Source organism: Danio rerio, chromosome 23 (genome assembly GCF_052040795.2).
Source record: "Danio rerio strain M-AB ecotype USA chromosome 23, GRCz13ab, whole genome shotgun sequence".
NCBI classification, from domain to species: Eukaryota; Metazoa; Chordata; class Actinopteri; order Cypriniformes; family Danionidae; genus Danio; species Danio rerio.
In genome coordinates this window covers 27,536,346-27,553,388 of record NC_141043.1, presented here as the reverse complement: position 1 = coordinate 27,553,388, position 17,043 = coordinate 27,536,346, and the positions used below count along the sequence as shown (strand labels likewise).

The window sequence follows — 17,043 nt, the reverse complement described above, 5'->3', positions numbered from 1 at the left end:
CATAGTTATGCCATCCCTCTACACTATGCTGGAGCTTTCGAGTGCCGAAAGCTGAGCTTTTTGAAAAAAACTGGGAGCTGTTTTCATTTTAAAATGCTGCTGCTCTGTGTCAGTGTGGATGGGGGGGAAAACAGAGACAACTGAAAATAGAGGTGGGGCTGCAGACGTTTGCCTGATTGAGACTTTTTTCTCAATATTATTAAGTAGCCTACTCACAGTTTGGTCTTGCATCCTCTCCTTAAGTTCAAGTTGGATATGGAAAACAAACTCCCGAGGTCATGGCGGGTAAATCTTCAAAGGGAACAGTGTACTTTATAACCTTATTCACATCACCCTGGATACATGAAATCCCCCAAAACATGATATGAAGAACTCCTCCTGTTTTCATTTTGATATTAGCAACTTAACAGACACCAAAAATGTTGAGGCGTTGTGTAGCTGCATATTTATATGACCGTCATCTTCACTGTATGCATATTTATATAGCATTACTGCCTCTTTCATATTTTCAATGAAAATGAAAGCACATTCTTTTGCTGAATATCAGTTTTAATAATCACTAATGGCCATTGTAAAAGTAAAACGTACCATAAGTTAATACTTTATAGGAAATAAATGCAAGCAATCAGTCAAATATGCACTGTACATGGTTACATAAATTAATAATATAATAATATATTAACTTATCTTTGTGCTCAGCCAGCCTGTTACCTGAGAACAAGTAAAAGATTTAAAAAACCAAAGTCGGGGAATATGTCATTGGATAGAGCAGTGGTTCTCAAACTGTGGTACGTGTACCACTAGTGGTACGCAGGCTTCCTTCTAGTGGTACGCAGAGTAATCCAATATCAATGTCATATGTACATGCAACATATATTTCAAAATTGATCAAAAATGGTTCATATATGAATATGATGACATATAGCCTATATTCATGAGGTCCAAGCAACATTTCCAGGCTTTTATTTATTTATTTTTTTACATATAAGCACAGTACAGTGTTAATGTTCAAACTATTTATAATGTTTAAAGTGGCTGATAATAATAAAAATTCTTAATAATAGTAGTTAATCTGTCACGATTTTAAACTGCAGAGTTGTAGCTGCCTTACTGGGCCTACTACGCTACTGTATTTCAATACTGCTCATTATGGTGGTACTTGGAGGGACAATTTTTTTCTGAGGTGGTACTTGGTGAAAAATGTTTGAGAACCACTGGGATAGAGAACAAGATGAATTAAATATCACGTTTAACAAATATAGTGAGATTAGTTCCATTGGTAGATCCTTAATGTGCAAACCGACGTGCACAGCTCTTATCGCTGCAGTGCATGCCAGAATGTGTGTGTGGTCACTAATGTGCGTTTTCAGTCGAATAGTGTGGATGTAGATTTGTTCAGAAATGCTGGGTGAAACACCTGTGTGGATGCAGATCCTTTTCGGTATTTTAAAACTAAAACGTATTAGTGTAAACGGGGCCTCAGTCAATATAAAGTTCTGAATTCTTTCCAAATAGAGCTAAAGTGATTTTGTGAAATTATATTTATATACGAATATATATTGCAGGCAAACTTATTTATTATTTTCCAACTTTGTGCAGCTCTAATTTTTACTCGGCTTCAGGTGGTTTCAAATGTTGATGAACACAAAAGAAGATATTTTAAAGAATGGAAACCAGTGGCTATTGACATCCATAGTAGAAAGAAGTACTAGTACAAGTGAGCACTGGTTTTGAACTTTCTTCAAAATATCTTCCCTTGTGTTCATTAGAAGAAAGAAGCAATACGTTTGTAATAAGTGGAGTGGCAGTAAAAGTTTTCATATTGGAGTGAACTATCCCTTATAAGGATCATTTGTTAAAATGACAGCAGTAATGTAAATATGAAAAATGTGATTGATAAATGAATATGAGTGATTGTGCTAGCATGGCTTTTTAACACTCATTTCTGCTGGTTTCTGTGCAGTTACAGGGTGGGCATGTGTGGCGACGGAGCCAATGACTGTGGAGCTCTGCGGGCTGCAGATGTGGGAGTGTCCTTGTCTGAGGCTGAGGCGTCTGTTGCGTCTCCCTTCACATCCAAATCTGACAACATCAGCTGCGTGCCTTTACTCATCAAGTAAATGACACGTTGTTATGTTGTTATCTATTCGATAAAGTGTATTGTGTTTTGGACTTCAGGATTTATCATAATATCCTTATTTAATAATGTTGATTTAATAAATATCTATTTATTTCATTTCAAGTATTTGAATTTATTATTATCGTTATTAATTTATAATAATTATTATTATTTAATTGTACTAATAATTACATAAAATAATATTTATTATTTTACTGTTATTATTATTAACAAAATTATTGAATTTGAGTATTAGTATTTATAAAATATTAATAATTTTATTATTATTATTTATTATTATTGTTATAGCGCTATATATATTAATAAGAATGAATAATTATTTTATTATACAATATGTTATTATAATTATGAAAAATGTAATTGTATATATTAAAATTCATTATAATTTTGCTGCCATTAATAATAATAATAATAATAATAATAATAATAATAATAAGACGAAGATTTTTTTAAAAATTGATATAATAAAAAAATCTTAATATATAATAGTATTTTAGAAGTATTTGAATTTATTATATATATATATATATATATATATATATATATATATATATATATATGTATATATGTATATGTATATGTGTATGTATGTATGTATGTATGTGTGTGTGTGTGTGTGTGTGTGTGTGTGTGTGTGTGTGTGTGTGTGTGTGTGTGTGTGTGTGTGTGTGTGTGTGTGTGTGTGTGTATATATATATATATATATATATATATATATTCTTTTTTTATATACAACAATAATCAATATGAAATAATAGTTAATTCATTTTATATATTAAAATTTATCAATTTTAATATTATTATTATTATAAAAGTTAATAATAATAATAAAAATTTGGGAATTTATAAATAATAGCAATAATAATTACTATTATTATATAACAATAATTGTGTGACTTGGTTGTTTGAAATGAAATCTTTGAAACAGGGAGGGCAGGTGTTCACTGGTGACGTCATTCAGCCTCTTCAAGTACATGGCCTTATACAGTCTCATCCAGTTTGCCTCTGTACTGATTCTCTACACGGTGAGTGTTTTTTTTTTTACCTGTCTTCTTTTAATTCATCAGATAAAATTAATTCCAAATATACAGTTATATAATATGAATGTTAAAAAAATCTTATATGTACTGTAGGAGAAAACCAACCTGGGTGACCTGCAGTTTCTGTTCTTTGATTTGGTGTTGGTGACGGCGTTGGCTATCCTGATGGGGCGAGGAGGACCCAGTAATGATCTTCACCCTCAGCGTCCTGCTGCCAGTCTGCTGTCTCTGCCAGTCCTGGCCAGTTTACTGATGCACACCGTACTGCTGATCCTGGCTCAGGTCTCTGGCCTGCTTATTACTATGTCACAAGACTGGTAAGTGACAGAGATCTCAAATTCAGAGAGCATTAGAAATCTTTGCAGTCTTTTTACAGCGCTTGTTTGTGTTTTTAGGTATGTGCCACTAAATTCCACCAGGACAGGTGCTGCAAACCTGCCCAACATGGAGGACACAAGTGTATTTGCTGTATCTGGCTTTCAGTATATCATCATGTCTGTCGTAATAACTAAAGGATTTCCATACAAAAAGCCGCTTTATCACAATGGTGAGAATTTAAATTATATATGCATATATCAGTAATTATTTTTAAAATACTTTAGTTAAAATACTTTTTTGTCAAAATACTTTTAAAAACATAGTGTTGTGATTTTACTCCAATAATAATTTATATTTAGAACCGTAATTATTATGAAAATAAATATTATGGGGTTGTTAATAATAGTATTTTTTATTATCAATAACATTGATTTAATTTTTTTCTTTATTATTATTTTATGAATAACTCCAAGAGTGACTATTATGACAACAATAATATAAATAATAATTCTAATATTAGTCTTGTTATTAATAGTTATCACTTAATAAGTACTATTAAATTATTATCAATTAGAACGTTTTATCTGTACATTTTAAACAAGAATAAATATTATCTATTTATTAAATTTTCATGTAACTGTCGTAACTTGTAATGTGAAAACGAAAATTACAAAATCAAGAAAATGTACTGTAAATCTTTATCATTAATTTAGTTAATAATTTTCCTGTATTTAATTATTATGAATAATTGTATTAATAAATAAATTAATAAAACATTGTAAATAAACAGAGTAAATAATAAGTAATGAGATGAGTGATGTGCATATATTTAGTGATGACAAAATGATATGCATATATCAGTAATAAAAAAAAAATACTTTTCATAGTATAATGATCATAATTATTTTAGTCCAATGTTAATTTATATTTATAACAGTAATTATAATGAAAATTAGTATTATAGGATTGTTAATAATAGTATTTTTTATTATCAGTAACATTGATATTGTTTTTAACTATATATTTATATCTATATTTCATTAATAAATCCAAGAGCGACAACTACAACATTATTAGTATTATTGTTGTTGTTGTTGTTGTTATATCATTGTTCTTAATAATAGTTATCATTTAATGATTACTTTATCATATTATCAATAAGAATTTTATATCTGTACATTTTGTATTTGTATATTACAAAAAAATCAATATATCATTTAAATGTTTTATTATTGTTAATTAAACAGGATTATTTATTATCTATTTATTAAATATAAGGAAATTGGATTGATCAAATTTTAATAAAGCTGTCAACATATTTTGGGAAAATTATATTTTTGAAAATCAAGAAAATGTATTTTAAATCTTTCTTAATAATTTTATTTTTCATTTAAATTATTTAAAATTAATAATTTTATTATCTAGGGTTTTGAAAGAAAAATATAGGAGTAAACTCATAAAAACTTTCTTTCCAGTAAATCTGGCAGGATTCAGACATTTCAAGCAGTCGATAGCCCATTTTTTACATAGCCTCATTTATGTATATCAATTAATATTTGGATGTAAACGTGATTCAGTTTCACATTTTAATGTATTAAATTTGTTAAAAAACAATGTTATAAACCGAGTAAGTATTAATTCCCAATGACTAGAGCCAGACAGAATCTGCAGACATTTTTTGCTATTTCTGCAGAGAATTTTGGTAAAAGTCTGTGGATTTCTGCGGAATTATTTTGGGAGTATCATAACTGAAACCTTAATATATGAAATAAAAAATAATATCTTTTAAACTTTTATTTAATGTTTAAAATGCAAATCCAATTAGATTCACTTTATTTGGTCAAATAAAGCAAGTTTATCTTATAATGTGTCTACTAAAAGACAGAAAATAATACTGTACAAACTGCATTGTACATAAATCAGATGAACATTTCACATTAGTCAATAATATTACTAAAATTAATGAAAAAAAAACTAAATAAATATAGATTTACACACATTTACTCAAGTAAATAAACAGAATTAATGATGGACAAAAAATCAGCGGAATTCTGCACGCACTGATTCCGGTTGGGCCCACCAATGACCTATTCATGATAACCTACATTGAGCAGTTCATTAATTATTAACTATGTTATTTTTTTATATATACATTTGTCTTGTTTCTCCTCAGTATTGTTCGTATGTGCTCTGGTCTTCCTCTTTGCTCTCATGAGTTGGCTAGTGCTTTTCCGTCACACCATCATCCACCGTGTGCTGTCGCTCTATGACATCACTGACATGAGTTACAAACTCCTGCTAGTAGCCATCGCTGCGCTAAACTTCTTCATATGCTTCTTACTCGAGGTACAAACAAACAAACGCATGCACTGTGCACATCTAACAAAAATACATCCGAAACACACTCTTAGTAACTCATCTTTTATTCTTTTTTATATCCACAGTTTTTCATTGACCAAGGTGCCCTGAACTGCCTTCGAAACCTCAGAGGAAAACGCGAGTCCAAAAAGCAGTACAAGCGTCTGAACGTCCAGCTTACAGAAACACCGTCATGGCCGCCGCTGAACCAGCCTTTGTTCCCTTCACAGAGCTCCGTCATCAGCATTAGCTAACCCCGGCCTCCACTTTAGCATTTGGGGCTCTCCTGATACACATTTCCAGGGTCGCCAAAGATCTGATACCACGTCTCAGTGCCGTAGTGAGGTATGAGTACCAGATGCCATACTTGTCTGCCTATTATATATGGCGCAAAACTTCTGATGCAGAAACAAGAGTGAGGTAAAGATCACTTTTGGAGATCGTGTTTCTTATTTTAATGAATAAAAACTTTTGAGTATTTTTTTTTTTTTTTTGGTGTACTGATTTAATTTAGAAGAGCACTGGAAAGAGATTGCTTGAGGATTATGCAATTTATATATGCAAGTGATCGCTAGGGCTGCGCGATTCAGGGAAAATATCTAATTCCAATTTTAAAAAATAAATTACATTTTTTTTATTATAAATTTTTTTATTTATTTTTTATTGCAGTTTCGATTTGATTTACGATTAAATCTTGTAGTTGAGCTTTAGCTAAATATTCTGTTGCTTCTTACTGCTAAAATGCAGCGTGTGTTAGCTAAAAAAACAAACTGAAAAGATATTAACTTACTCCAACTTCTTTTCGAATTAGTTTTTAAACATTCAGAAATTAAACGCTCATTTTTCTGTAGAGCAAAGGTGGTGAGTTATGGCCTTAGTTATCTCCTGGTGGCTTCGTGTTGTTTTAACAGCCGCAAACAACTCTGAAATTGTACTTTGCTGTTGCTAGCTACTATACTGTGTGTCACTGGCAATACGTTTAGTTGACTTTTTAGCAAGACACTACTCAGATAGCTGTGGTGCTTTTTTGGGTGCTGGTTGTTGTATTTCCTCATGCTGTGGCAACAATTCTGCAATAGCTCTATCAAATAACCAGTTTTTGTTTGATTTCTGAGACTTTGAAAGCAAAATATTTCCATGTTACCGACGTGCTGTTTTTCTTGGATTTCACTTGTTCAGGCTTTCCTGTTTGTTTTATTGTGGACGTTTCGCATAGTTCAGTCACACAATTCTGATTGGGCTTAACAAAAGTGTGCTCAGCTGCTCACTCAATTGGATAGTAAGACTGTCACACACAGACGACAGTTACACATTTACTCTGGATGGAGAAAATTATATAATACATATATATATTTCATATCATAGCCTCTTGCAATTAGCTAATTGCAACGTTTTAAATTGCAATTGTGATTCGATTTCGATTAATCGCCCTAGTGATCGGTTCATACCTAAAAAAATGTAAAGTCTTGAGAAGTAAACAAAAGAGTTTAAAATGCTGAACACTTTGTTTAACATATTAAAAAAATTGTTGAGTACATGCTATTTAAAGGGATAGTTCAACCCCTCAAAAATAAAAATTCTGTCGGCAATGGTGTAGTGGTTAGTGCGTTGACACATGGTTCTCACAGCGACCTGAGTTCATTTTCCGCCTCGAGGTCAATGCCAATCCTTTCCCTCTATGCTTCCCACACTTTCCTGTCAAATACTCTCTACCATCCTATACATTAAAAGGTAAAAACCACGAAAAAATTATTATTAAAAATAATAATAAAAAATGTTAAATTCTGCCACCATTTAACCACCTCTGACTTTTTTATTTATTTATTTTTTAACAGAAATTTGGTTAGAAAATGTTACAAACTGCTAACCATTGACCATTTAAAACCATCGACTTCCATAGTAGGAAAGACAAATACTATAGAAATCAATGGTTACCGTTTCCCAACATTTGTTGAAATTTATTCTTGTGTATTCAACAGAACAAAAATAAGCTCAAATAGGTTTGGAACAAGTCAGGGTGGAGTAAATGATGACAGAATTTTCTTTCTTTTATTCCTTTAATTTAGGCTAATTTTATCTTAATTTGCACATTAAGGGTGGGCCATTTATATGGATACATCTTAATAAACTTATTGGGAATTTCACAAGAAAAACAATGGCGTACTTGGTTTTAAACGTAACTTTATTCTTTCATGAGTTATTTACAAGCTCCCTCACAAATACTAATGTGCCACAAACAGGAGGTTAATATAACCAACCATTCCCATTTTATTAAGGTGTATCCATGTACATGGCCCACCCTGTAATGTAACATTTTCTATTATAGTTTTCCCAAAATTGAATTTATTTAAATATGAATTTCATGGATAATAATGGTGTCGTTTTCAAAAATATTGAATTTGAAAACATATTGAAAATAATACATGAAAATGTAAGTAGTTTTAAGTGTTTAGCCTATATGAGCCCTGAAAAACAAAACTTTATCTTATAGACCATTATTCCTTGAGCAAATCAATTCGGCACACTGTTAGTCAGTTACAACAATTATGAAAAAACATGAATCGAGATGAAACGATTATTGCATCATATACCGGCCCCTTTCCAGTTGTACAAGTGTTGCTCTGTAAAGCTCTGTTTCACATGAAAATGACTAAGAGCATGTGCTGTAATGCAACAGATTACGTGTAACAGATGCGCATCATTCATTGGTGTACATTCGAAGCATTCATTTTTTTAAAAGCGCAAAAGAGATCGCATACTGTGTGTGCGCGCGCTCAGCCTCAGGGATGAGCAGAGCACACACATCTGAAGTCATCTTAATGTGAGCGCTTTAATGGTCAAATAGATGCAAATTTGTGTCAAAATGCTGTGTTTAGTGATTCATATTAACCCTCATTTAGGTAATAAACAAACAAGAATCAAAAGACATGTCAAAGTGAAACCATAAATCACAACCGCACTGCCCTTAAAGTGACTGCGCAATATGCCTACTGACGACTGTTTTTGTCATTAATCAAACAACAAAAGGAGAAAGTCACTCACTGTTCTTGACTGAAGGACTTTTGTAGCTGTAATTAAAGTTTTTTTTCTTACAGTGAAGATGCTTACAGCAGTTTGTTTCATTTTTATTCTATTGAATTAGTTCCCTTTCCTTATTTACAGGGAGGAAAATAACTGTATATACAGCTGAAGTCAAAATTATTAGCCCTCCTGAATTATTAGCAACTAAACAATAGTTTTAATAACTCATATCTAATAATTGATTTATTTTATATGTACTATGATGACAGTACATACTATTTCACTACATATTTTTCAAAATACAAGCATTCAGCTTAAAGTGCAATCCAAAGGCCGTATTAGGGTAATTAGGCCAGTTATTGTATAACAGTGGTTTTTTATGCAGCCAAAAAATATATAAAAAAAAAAAAACAAATATTGCTTAAGAGGTCAAATAATATTGACTCTAGGTTTCAAAATATTTAAACCTGCTTTTATTCTAGCCTATACAAATAAGAAAAAAATATAGGAAATACTGCAAAAATATTACATTTAATTCAGGAAATATTCATTAAAAAAATTCACAGGAGGGTGAATAATTTTGACTTCAACTGTATATCTAATTTATACAATTATGACCAAAATAATCATGATAGTTTTTTTCTCATAATCGAGCAGCCCTGCTTATAGATGTATTATACATTATGCACTCCTTTACAGAATCTTTCCAGTCAGTCTAAAATGATAGATTCTTCACAAGCATTATTCAACTCCTCTAGTGAAATTGTATTCATGTCACAATATATATCGCAGAATAAAAAAAAATATAGCAATGTTCGATTTTTCCAATATCCTGCATCCAGGATAACCATAAAACCATATTTGTTATTAGTAATATGCCTTGCTAAGCACTTCATTTACACTTTAAAGTAGATAACCCGGTCAAATAGTGTCCTAAACCATAAGTCAACATTAAGCTCATTTACAATATGTATACATTTCAATATCAAAACATTGACGGTTATGATGGTTTTGTGGTCCAGAGTCACATTTAAAAAGTGGATTAACATAAGATTAAACATTTAACAAACAGTCTCCAGAGGCATTATTTAAAAAGTTTTTATTAAATGGGCATTTTGAAAAGTATTTACAGGCAGATTTCTGTGTTTTCAGGCAGGGCATGACAAACCCGTCTGGTCTGATTTTTTTACAGCACAATGGGTGAACGATGACACGTCAGATTAAAGGGTATTTTCATAAACTGCAGGAGTTATGAGATTTCATTCGTGGACAGCACAGAAAAGTAAATTAGAAAAAGAAATAAGCAGGGAGTTACAGTCAAGAAAAGTAGTAGTATGGCTCCTCATATATAGACACTGTATTGCAAGAGCCAAAGCAACTAGATCAACTGACTTAACACTTTCAATAACAAGTTGCTTAGTTAAGCCACTGGTGCGGCGCACACACACACACATTTCTCTTAGGTTTCAATAAACGTTAAATAAACTCTTATAGGATATTCTGTAGTCATAGATGAGTTTTCAAATGATCTTGAAGCCATACTTCATCATGTACGCTTAACATTGCACCATCATTCAGTTAAAAAAAAACAACAAAAAAAAACCTATCCAGCAATACACAACTTCATTAATTCGCTCATAATTCCTCACAACAACCTGAGTTCCTACATAAGTAAATAAATCAAACAGAGAGAGAGAAGAAAATGGCCAACAGCAGATTTAAGAAAGTGAGACGAGGGAAGCCAGCAAAACCTGTTTTTTTTTTTTAAATCTCTCCTCGTTTCACTCTCTCTTCAGTTCTTCCCAGCACGACAAATATTTACACAACTCATCTTTTCCGTTAAAATGCACAGGTCTAAAAACGACTACCCTTAAATCATATTATAAAAGGCATAGAAACGGCTTAAAAATGTGATTGTTGCACTCGTTTAACTCTCTACTTATGTTTTTGTTTTTATTCGTTTTACTTTATGTAGAAATCAGGACAGTCAGAGGAAGACCCATGAATAAAACATAAGAAAAACAACAACAGATAACCGTAAACAATAAAGAAAGTCAGCTCGAGTTTCCACAACATACCTTCCTTACCCATTTAAAAACATATGGCAATTAGCAGACCGGTAATAACCAAAATAATTAAAACAAAAGACAAACACAAGCAATACAAAAAGCTGGAGAGAACAGTGTGGAAGGGAGGTTTGAGTAATTGGTGAGATTTCTAGAATTATTGCTGAAGGAAGCTGGTGCCTTTCTTCTGTTGCTTCTAGCACGCTTGTTTCTTCCATCCCAAATGTCTTTTCAGAGGATTTTGCTTACATGAGGTGAGGAAGGGACGATAGTTCTGTTTCATTTCTCTCCATTTTCATTTAATTTTTAAGGGATTTCGTTGGGGCTGGACATCACAGTGAGCAGTGTCCGGAGGCGAGGTCCTCATCACAGTGTAAAAAGCAGGGAAAGTTTCCCACATCTGCTTCGCTAGATCGTGTTTCTTTCCCCCGGTACATTCCACACAGGCCGTGCTGGATTCGAGAGGGTTTTTTATATTTCTTTGAAGAACATCCCACATCCTAAATATTGATAAAAATGATTTGAATTTAAACCCTAATCTGGGAGACCCTCGCTCGCCTCTTCTGGTCTCCCAGGAAAGGCTGTTATTCCTATCTGCGCTGGTGGTGAAAGCCTTGTGTACCGTCTGGACCTGCTGGCTGTCGAACCACATGGTTTCCTGGTCTGTTTTCCTCTGAAAGTGTATGGCTGCTTCCCCGTGGAGATCTGGTTGAAGATAGACAATGTGTAAAATGTACAAATTAAAGCACTTTGTTTTTTTGTTTGTAGCAGTTATGGCTGAAGCCTTAGATCTAAAATAGAGCTGTGGTGGAAAATTGTTCCAGAAATCAATTTTTAGTTTTTTTTTTAAATGCACCGCTGTTCTCTTTTGACTTGATCCTGAGCTTGATTTTTAAATCTAATATCAATATACTTCTAGATTCCCATGGTTGCACATTTCTGCTGTGTGATTGGCCCTTAGATCAATAAGATAAAAAAAAAAAAGTAAAAAAAAAAGTCCAGAGCTTATCATTGTTGGCATCATTGGCAATCTGATATAATATAATTTATCCCTAGTATATAGAGATAAAAGCCAAGTATATGCATGTCCCTATCACAGAGAAGTGCAATAAATTAAGTTAATTTTATGTGCAGCATGCACAGGTTATCCAAATCTGACCAATCAGATGGGGCCTTTACTTTACCTCTGACAACAGCCAAAAAGAATCAGAATTTCAGTCATTCATGGTGTTTTAAAGTCGAAATGTTTGTACATCAATATAGTTTTTAATTTTTACATTAAATTATTTCAGACAAATATCTATTACCTGTTGATTTTAGTATGAACATTACATAAATTATGTTTATAAATTGCTGATAAAATAGCGTTTTGCATGTTAGTTATATCATATTAAATATGGAGATTAGCACTCATCACATATTTTCCCGGTATCGTGCAACCCTATTTTAATGTCTTTATCTTTTTAAAATCCATTTAATGACAACTTTTAGTAGTAGTAAATTACAGTTTTCACAAAATTACTTAACAAAAAAAACTGATCAAAAGAAATCTGTCGAGCAGAAAAATCAGCACATCAAAAGGATTTCTAATGGATCATGTGACACTGAAAACTGAAGCTTAAAGAGTGCAACAGACCGGTTCTAGATATAAAAACTCTTATTATTCTTTTACATTAACTAATATAAACCTTTAAACACAGATACATTGTGAGCTATAAGTTTTTTAATTGTTTGTATATATATTTGTACAGTTACAGTAGTTATTCATTCAATTCTTATAGTTAAATCGGTGGGCGTTGAATTTGAGCAGAGAAACTAGTTAACCCAAGATTAGGCCCACACAAAATCCGCAGATTTTTAGCCCATGATTGAGTCTATGTATTTACTTGTGTACATTTTTCTCATTTACAGAATTTTTTTTTTTTTTTACAAAATTCTCCATAGAAATAGCAAAAAATGTCTAAAAATGTCCCTACCCATGAAGATATAAAAAAAATCCATTAATCAGAGTAACAGCTTGCAAAACACTTTAGACCCACTTCCATAAAGCATTGCAAATGACTCAAAGATACAGCTTCATAATTCTTGTATATATGTACTGTATATATACACTTGCATATTTTTAATATGTATTTTTAAATTTCTCATTGGACTGTCACTCACTATACAACAGGAATTGTAGTTATTTCCCTCATTAGCTGTCAAGTACACTTTTTGTCAGATTTTCATATAATTATTTGCATCGCATCAAAGTTTGCTATGCAATTATTATTTATCATTATGTTGTGATTCAACTTGTAACTTCAAGTTTACGAGTTGTTTCTAGTTCAAATATTTAAAAATTCTTAAAACAGGGAGCATTTTCTAGACAAGCAATGTATCGTCTTTTTCAGAAATAATAAGTCAAATTGAGAAAATGTCTACCAGGGTGAGCAAAAATATTTGAGAAATAAAATTATTAAGCTTACCCCATTGACAGATTATTAAGCTTGTTTTTGCTTGTCTAAATGCTTCTTGATTTACTAATTTTTAGACATTTGGACTAGAAACGAGACACAATCTCTAAAGTAAAAAAGCAGTTTTTGCAGTGTAAAATACTCATGGGAAAAATACCTCCAAAACCTGCACGGCTGAAAAAGTGAGTGGACACTAATGCACTGCGTATAATCGCATACAGTGCTCAGCATATACAAGAACACCCTCATAAACCTCTCTTTTAAATTCATATTTTTAACAGGAAGCTATACAATATTATGTGTGCATATACATTAGATTAGTCAGTACTGAAGCCAAATCAGGAGCTTATCTAACAAAATTACTTGCGTTAACAGTCAAAAAAAAACTAGTACATCCACATTTATATGTTATAGAAAAACAAAATACAAATTTTAAAAAAGAGGAAAAATCAACAGAAGCCATTTTTTTGCAATATTTTGCTTGAATTGAATTGTATTATCTTTTACTTTCTAAATATGTTTGGTGACTAAAATATTATTTTAATAAATATATCTGTTTAATAAATCTGTTTGGTTTAAATACACTAAAATACATTGCATATATTCACTGGGAAATGGAGAAAAATATTAATTTTCAAAATGGGGTGTCCTCAATTACGCTGAGTACTTTACATATATAGATGTCATGGAGGGAATCCATGGAAAAGTTTATAGAAGATCACTCAAAATCAGTGTTCGCTGTCAGAGCCTCTATATATGGCGGGTCAGTATTTTTACCGGTCTGAATTGGGTCTCTCCTGTGGCGTGTCATCAGGAGTAGCACTGCCGAGGATTCTCTTCCTGGCCTCTGCGTATTCTGCCTCTCGCTGAGCTAAGGATTTCACTTGCGGGGAGGGTCGAGTCTGCAGCGCAGATGATCCTAAAGATCCATTACTGGAGGGTCGCTTCAAAATACGGATCTGAGGTGGGGGTGCGGCGGGGAGGGAATCGTCCTGAATTACGATTGCTGTTCTCATTGGAGAGCGACTCGAACTGCCACTTGAAAGTCTGATAGATCATCAAAAAAATGATTAGAGTACAAAAGGAGCACACTGAGAAAAACATGACATCATCTCTCAGGGATGACCACACATACCTTTCTTTTTGACTGATTCTAAGTTTTTCCTCTAGTCTCCTCTCCATTTCCTAAGTTCAAAGTCAACATAAAATTGTATTAACATTTGACAGAAGTAATACAGCATAAATCAATCTTACAAAACAGTAATAGATGAGACGCGATAAGGAGGGGCCTCTCAAGCAACAGCAAGTTTCAATTTCACAGAGTTATTTATACATCCTTAGTGCAGCGGCTAAATTAATGACAGGGCCGAATTACAGACTGCTGCTTGAGTAAGTAGACAATATGAGGTTTCTCTAAACAGACTTGAGGGAACGGTGTGTTTATGGAGCATAATGTTACTACAAGACAAAGGCTGAATCGCTGCAGAGAAAGTAGGATACTGGGGGAACAGTTTAGACTTCTGTCAAATAGCACATTCTGTCATTTCTTTGCACACATTTTAGTTCTTATCTGTTTTTTACACTGCTATATACGCAATCTATCACTTCATATTGCTCAAATACAGTATTATAAAGTTATGCAAATATATGAGACCACTTGATTTTCATTTACTGGATTTATTAGGTATAGGTCTGAGTAAAATGTTAGTACCTGTTTTATTCTAAAAAGGACTGATGACATTTTACTTCAAACAAATATTAGACAATCATAACAGATGTTTTCAAGTATGATTGAAAATAAGGGTTATTGCCCCAAATATTAATTTCTTAACTCCTCTAAAGGTAAAATAATGGACCAGTGACTCACTGAATATGAATCATGTCACATCCAATCACAAAACTGAGGTAAAGTTGATTTTACATTCACACATTCAGTTTCTCAATAATATATTTTCAGAAAAAGTTTTATTTTGCAAATTCTAAATAGTGAAATCATATTAGCAACAAACAACTATCAAGGTACAACATTATTCACAGTCAAATAAACTGTGCTTATGTTGTTTTCAAGTTATCCTTGCATGCTATTACAGACTTAATATTCAAAGTGCCATGATTAACAATATAGGGAGCATGTCACAAGTTTACACTGAACTGAACTTTACCTCAATAAACAAGCACTGAAAATTTACATTCAACCATTTGGCAGACGAATTCAAAGCAAATTACAAATGACAAAAATAAAATTAATATTTATATTTTTTGGGGGGTTGAGTAATTAGTAGTTTACAAAATCAAACAAAAATGACATTTTGCACAAACTATAAACCATAAATCTTGTGAAAGATCTTCATGTAGTATTGTAATGCTCCCGATAGCTTTGTGTTTGTAAATAGAGAGAGAAACGCGAGGGAGATGTATAAGATACCAATGGTACAAAAGTTTGCGATTCTTTTAGGACCTTTAAACAGAGATCAATTAATTGTATTAATTTAATTACATTTTAATCAAACTTTAATGGGATTTAACTATGAAAAAAAGTTAATGTTTCGTATAATTACCTTAAAAGTTATATAAATAAATTAAAAATGCAATTTGCTGATATCTTGCACACCTGTAGGCAGAATAGTCCCAATTATCATTTACAAGACCCACACTTTACCATATCAGTTTTTGGATAAATCTTACATTTTAACACTAATTCAAAACAAAAACTAATAATGAGAAACTATATCTTGACTTGCAAACACACTGTCCCGGACCAACATTTACGGCAAACCCCGACACACACTGAAACTTCAGAGAACCGCCTGTTGACTGTCTGAATGTGGACTATCCCACATACACACTCCGCTGCTTCCAAATCCTATTTCCGCATAAAATCGACTCGAAACATGATAAAACGACACTGTTACAGTCATTTCGCTACGATACCCAAGTGGTATCGGCCCGTTTGTCAGCCATCTTTGGTTTCTTACGCGATGGCAAAGAACGATTTGTCTCCTTTATATTCATCAGAAGTTACCCGGCTAACTAGCATTAGTTAGCAGCCAGTTTGGTTTCATTATGTCATCACCTTAAAGCACAGATTGTTATATACGGCGCACAACCGCGATTTTACACCACCTGTTATCTCTATTTTCCTTAAGTGATTTGAAGTAAAAATTATCCCACATCTGTTTCGGGACCAGTTTCCCTTTAACTGCGGCCTACCTCCCAACTCTACATACACAGGCGTGACTAGCGAGTTAGCATGAAGCCAGTGGTATGAATCAGCCTAATGCTCCATGCGAGGCTCTCCACACTGAAACGACACTTTGTGGAAGCGAGAGGAAAGCGCGGATATCGTATATTTACCCCGCTGTCGGCAGCCTCTTCCCAGCTCTCGGCGACCTCCTCATCATCCATGATTCCACTCTTGGCTAACTAGGGGCTTCCCTCAGTCCGCACGCTAACGCACATTTTCCCTCTACAGCGTCTGTGAGCCGCTTAGAGGCGAAATCTTGCACAGTAGCGCCACCTGCTGCAAGGAGGATAGACGAGCGTTTGTGGATCGTAGAAATACTTTATAAAAGTTCCAAACAAATCAGTAATTTCACTGCTATGAAGAGTTCAGATGCATAAACCTCTTACTGTCGTCTAAATTT

At 32.8% G+C, this 17,043-nt stretch overlaps 2 protein-coding genes across 3 annotated transcripts in view; one reads left to right on the top strand and one right to left on the bottom strand.

The window, feature by feature from the left end:
• atp13a2 (ATPase cation transporting 13A2) overlaps positions 1-7,445 on the top strand; it is a 32,172-nt gene extending 24,727 nt beyond the window's left edge. For both annotated transcript variants that reach the window (NM_001080037.2, NM_001444048.1), the window contains 6 exon segments: positions 1,964-2,116; positions 3,069-3,165; positions 3,274-3,497; positions 3,576-3,727; positions 5,672-5,844; positions 5,943-7,445. In NM_001080037.2, coding sequence (NP_001073506.2) covers positions 1,964-2,116; positions 3,069-3,165; positions 3,274-3,497; positions 3,576-3,727; positions 5,672-5,844; positions 5,943-6,110 — 967 coding nt within the window. In that variant the 3' untranslated portion in view covers positions 6,111-7,445.
• Positions 7,446-10,645: 3,200 nt separating this feature from the next.
• Positions 10,646-16,861, bottom strand: szrd1 (SUZ RNA binding domain containing 1). Its single transcript, NM_001030076.2, is given in 4 exon segments — positions 10,646-11,648; positions 14,177-14,446; positions 14,535-14,584; positions 16,754-16,861. Coding segments are annotated over 4 exon segments (486 nt in total). The 5' UTR covers positions 16,805-16,861; the 3' UTR covers positions 10,646-11,533.
• Between the last annotated feature and the right edge of the window lie 182 nt (positions 16,862-17,043).